This window comes from Vollenhovia emeryi, unplaced genomic scaffold, assembly GCF_000949405.1.
Source record: "Vollenhovia emeryi isolate VEMERY1.0 unplaced genomic scaffold, V.emery_V1.0 DF941846.1, whole genome shotgun sequence".
Lineage (NCBI taxonomy): Eukaryota > Metazoa > Arthropoda > Insecta > Hymenoptera > Formicidae > Vollenhovia > Vollenhovia emeryi.
In genome coordinates this window covers 1-4538 of record NW_011964520.1, presented here as the reverse complement: position 1 = coordinate 4538, position 4538 = coordinate 1, and the positions used below count along the sequence as shown (strand labels likewise).

Below are 4538 nucleotides of genomic sequence, written 5' to 3'. Positions count from 1 at the left end.
CCTCTCCCCAAAGAAAAGGGGGGGTGTGTCAGTGCACCTGCTACCTTTCCCCCTCTCTCCAGGCGGACGCACTAGCCGCAGGGCTAGAAAGAGAGAAGGCTTCCCTGCATGGCGTCCGGGTCCCGCCTACGAATAGGCCCGGGGTATCTCCTGCCTGTCGTAAGAGGCGACTAAAAGGAGAAACAACCTGGGAAGCAGGGAAACCCCAGGGGGTGGGTCAGGGGCTGAGGACCCCTAGCTCGCCCGCCCCCATAACACCTAGGGGGTACGGCGGGGGCCCGGTGGCACCCCCGTCGTGACGCGTGTACGCGTTAGATGAACGCCTGTGTAATAAAGGGCGCGGCTCAAAAGAGCCGAGAAGGGCGCGCCATGATTAGGTGCGCGGCGCCGAGCGGGTCCTAGGAGAGCAATGCGTAGCAGTTCCCGACCTGCTCGCGATGGCGCAGAGAAGTCCACCCCCGGTGGTTTTAGTGAGGTTAGGCACCCCCATTGCACGCTGGCCTCAGGTAGACAACTGTCCTGGGGTTACAGGGGGGTGAGTCCCACACACCACCCCGCCTCTTCCCAGAGAGGCGGGGTGACGGCCCATGAGGGTTTCCACCGGGTAAAAAAAAAAAAAGACATTGGGATCGAGGAGCTAAGGCCCAGGAGGGGGTTAACGGGCGCGCTCATCCTGGAGATACCCGGGGAAAATGCGCAGCCCAAGGCGGATGCCCTGGTGCAATGCATCAGGGAAGTGGTCGGGGACGCGGAAGGCGTGAGGGTGACGCGCCCCGTCAAGATGGCGGAGCTCCGGGTCCGTGACCTGGACGACTCGATTTCCCAGGAAGAAGTCAGAGGGGTAATCGAGAGAGTGGGGGTATGCTCAGGCCAGGACGTAAAGGTAGGCCCAATAAGGAGGGCTACCAACGGACTAGGGTCGGTCTGGGTCCAATGCCCGCTCGACGCTGCGAAGAGAGCGGCGGAAACTAGGCGCCTGAGGATAGGCTGGATATCCGCGCGGGTAGACCTGCTCGAGGCAAGGCCACTTGTTTGCTTCAAGTGCCTTGAACGCGGCCATGTCAGGGCGCAGTGCAAGAGCAACAAGGACAGGTCAAATACCTGCTACAGATGTGGGGAGGAGGGGCACAGATCGGCCGTGTGCTCCTCCAAACCGATGTGCGTGGTATGCAGAGATAGAGGTCTGCCCCATGCGCACAAGGCAGGTGGAGCGGCATGCCCGCCTATATCCAAGAAGGCGGCCAAGAGGACAAGGCAGGAGGAGAGGCAGCGATCTGCGACGCAAACACAGTCGCAAACGCAGAGGTCGGAACTCCGAACGCAGGAGGCGGACCGCAAGGAGGGAAACCTCACCGATCCGTCGATGGAGGTCGACGTGGAAAGGGAAGGGTCCCTGGAGTGGGACCACTCCGACACGCCGGCGGAGCTTCGAGGCGATGGCTCGGCAAGCGGTACACAGGCAGGGATTGAGCTACCCGTGGACGGAGGTGCAAACGGCCCGGGGGAGGCCGTGACGCCAAGGCCTTCACGGAATTAAGGCTACTCCAGGCCAACCTCAACCACGCCCGCGGGGCGCAGGACCTGTTCATGCATACCCTCGCGGAGCGTGGTTGTGGAGTTGGCGTACTATCGGAGCCGTACCCGCGTTCCCGATCACCCTTGCTGGGCAGGGAGCACCGACGGCTCCGCGGCAGTAGTATGGAGAAGGACGAGCGAGAGACGCGTGCCTTGCTCCAAGCTGCGAGGGGGAGAAGGCTGGGTCCTCGTCGAGTGCGGACCGATAAACATCATGGCGGTCTACTTGAGGCCGAGCCTTACCAGAGCCGAGCTCGAGGATAAGCTGGACGAGCTTGAGCTGGAGTTAGGAGGAGTCCTCCCCGGACCGGTTCTGGTCGCCGGGGACTTTAACGCCAAGTCATTGGCGTGGGGTTCCCGGCGGCCGGATGTGAAGGGGATGGAGGTCGAAGCCTGGGCGGCTAGACTCGGGCTTAGACTATTGAACCGCGGTAGCGCGAGAACGTGCGTCCGACCACAGGGAGAGTCGGTTATCGACCTCACCTGGGTGTCGCCTGCTGCAGAAGACTGGGCGGCCTCATGGAGGGTGCTGGAAGAGACGGAGTTGCTGTCGGACCACATCCCCATCGAGGTAATCCTGCGCCGTCGAGAGGCGCGACGAGGAGGGACCCCCGTCCGACCGAATGTTAGGTGGTCGGTCGGCAAATTGGATGCCGACAAGCTGAGGGCGGCGTTGGTGGCAGCCATGTGGGCACCCGCGGATCCCCACCCGGACATCGAGGAAGAGGCGGAATGGCTAAGGAGGACAGTGGCGCGTGCATGCGACTGGGCTATGCCCAGAGCCAAGTTCTCGGCCAAAAGAGCGGCCTATTGGTGGTCGGACGAGGTGGACCGACTAAGGCGCAGCTCAATGGAGAGTAGAAGAGCACTTCAGAGAGCGAGGAGGAGGGCCGCGACCACGCACGCAGAAGTGGAGGGGCTGCTGACGAGGTATAGGGAGAGCCGCGCGGAACTGAAGAAGGCCATCCGCAAGGCTAAGGACGGAGCGTGGAAGGAGCTACTGGACACGCTCAACGAGGACCCATGGGGGCGACCGTATCGGTTAGTGATGAATAAGCTGGCCAGCGGTGCGCCCCCGGCGGTCGAGTCCTTGGAGGTTGGGCTCCTGGACACTGTGGTCCGTACGCTGTTCCCGCCGGGAGGAGGAGGGGACAACGGACGCGGCGACCCGAGAGAAGAAGAAGAGGAGCCAGAGTGGTCCGAGGACATCGAGATCACCGAGGCGGAGCTCGCGCGGGCGGTAAAAAGGATCAAGCCCAACAAAGCGCCGGGGCCTGATGGAATCCAGGGCCAGATATGGAAGATCGCCATGGGCGAGATGTCCGAAAGGGTGAGGGCGTTGTACAATGCCTGCCTGCGAGCAAGGAGGTTTCCAGGGGACTGGAAGAAGTCAAACCTGGTGTTGATTCCCAAGCCAGGGAAGCCGGCGAATACACCGGGGGCATATAGGCCCATATGCCTCCTAAACGAGGTGGGTAAGATCCTGGAGAGGATCCTAGTTGCCCGGCTCAGTGGACACCTGGAGGGCCGAGCGGAGGGTCTGTCGCCCAGACAGTTCGGGTTCCGGGAGGGCAGATCAACCATTGATGCAATAAAATGCGTCAAAGCCCTCTCGGACCGGGCTGTGGAGGAGGGGGGGGGGAGTTGTTATGGCGGTTGCGATAGACATCGCGAATGCCTTCAACTCCCTCCCCCACGGGGCGATCGTTCAGGCACTAAGGGACTTCGAGGTCCCGGGGCACCTTGGAGGAATTGTCAGGGATTACCTCGGGAGCCGTTGGATTTCCTGCAGGGACAAAGAGGGCAGGCATAGAGATTGGAGACCGGGATGCGGCGTCCCGCAGGGGTTGGTCCTGGGGCCACTCCTGTGGGACGTTGCCTACAACGCGGTGCTCAACGCACCCCTCCCCGGCGGCAGTACGTTAGTTTGCTACGCTGACGACACGATAGTGCTGGCCGTCGGGGAGGATTGGAGGGAGGCTGAGATGAGGGCCAACTTGGCGGTGGCGTGCACTACGAGGGCAATTGGGGCCCTCGGCCTGAGAGTCGCTGCCGAGAAGACGGAGGCGGTGCTCCTTCACGGAGGTCATACGGCACCACCCGTGGATGCGCGTATAAGAATCGGAGGAATAGGTGTCCCGGTGGGGACCTACGTGAATTATCTGGGTCTCCGTATCGATGGGGCGTGGAACTTCTCCGAGCACTTTAAGAAGCTCGCGCCGAGGCTGGAGGGGGCAGCCAATGCCCTATCGCGACTCATGCCGAATTTGGGGGGCCGTGCGGAAGAGTTAGAAAACTCTTCGCGAACGTGTTGGCGTCCATGGCGCTTTACGGGGCGCCGGTGTGGGCAACGGCCCTGGAGCGCAACCGCGGAGCTTTGGCCCTTAAGAAGGCGCAGAGGAGGGCGGCAGTAAGGGTGGTGAGAGCCTATCGCACGGTCTCCCACCCTGCCGCGACGCTGCTGGCGGGACTCCCCCCGGTCGACATCGTGGCCAGGGTCCACGCGGCGGTGTACGACCGGGTAAGAGAACTGAGAGAGGAAGGGGTACCAGTCACCCCGGCTGTTAGGAGGGCCATAAGGTCCCAAATGCAAGAGGACACAAGGGAGGAGTGGATGACCCGGTTGTGTGATCCGAATACATCCGGACGAAGGACCGTGGACGCCATCCTCCCAAGGCTAGAAGAATGGCTCGATCGCCCGTGGACACGAGCATCGTACCGTACGACGCAGATACTCTCCGGGCACGGGTGCTTCGGGGAGTATCTGTGTCGAATAGGCCGGGATCGCACACCGCAATGTCATCACTGCGGAGGGGAACGGGACACCGCGCAGCATACCCTCCAGGAATGCCCGGCGTGGGAAGAGGAGCGTAGGATCCTGACCAACGTGGTCGGGGACGATCTGTCGCTCGACAAGGTTGTCGGGGCAATCGTGGAGAGTAGGGAAGGATGGGAAGCCTTCT

General features: G+C 62.3%; 1 protein-coding gene across 1 annotated transcript; it reads left to right on the top strand.

Annotated features, from left to right (window-relative positions):
* Positions 1 to 1789: 1789 nt before the first annotated feature.
* LOC105570779 lies at positions 1790 to 4514 on the top strand (the record flags this gene model as incomplete). The annotated part of the gene is made up of 3 exons (XM_012028225.1): positions 1790 to 3129; positions 3368 to 3687; positions 3786 to 4514. Coding segments are annotated over exons 1-3 (2389 nt in total), but the record flags the coding sequence as incomplete, so codon positions are not given.
* Positions 4515 to 4538: the final 24 nt, after the last annotated feature.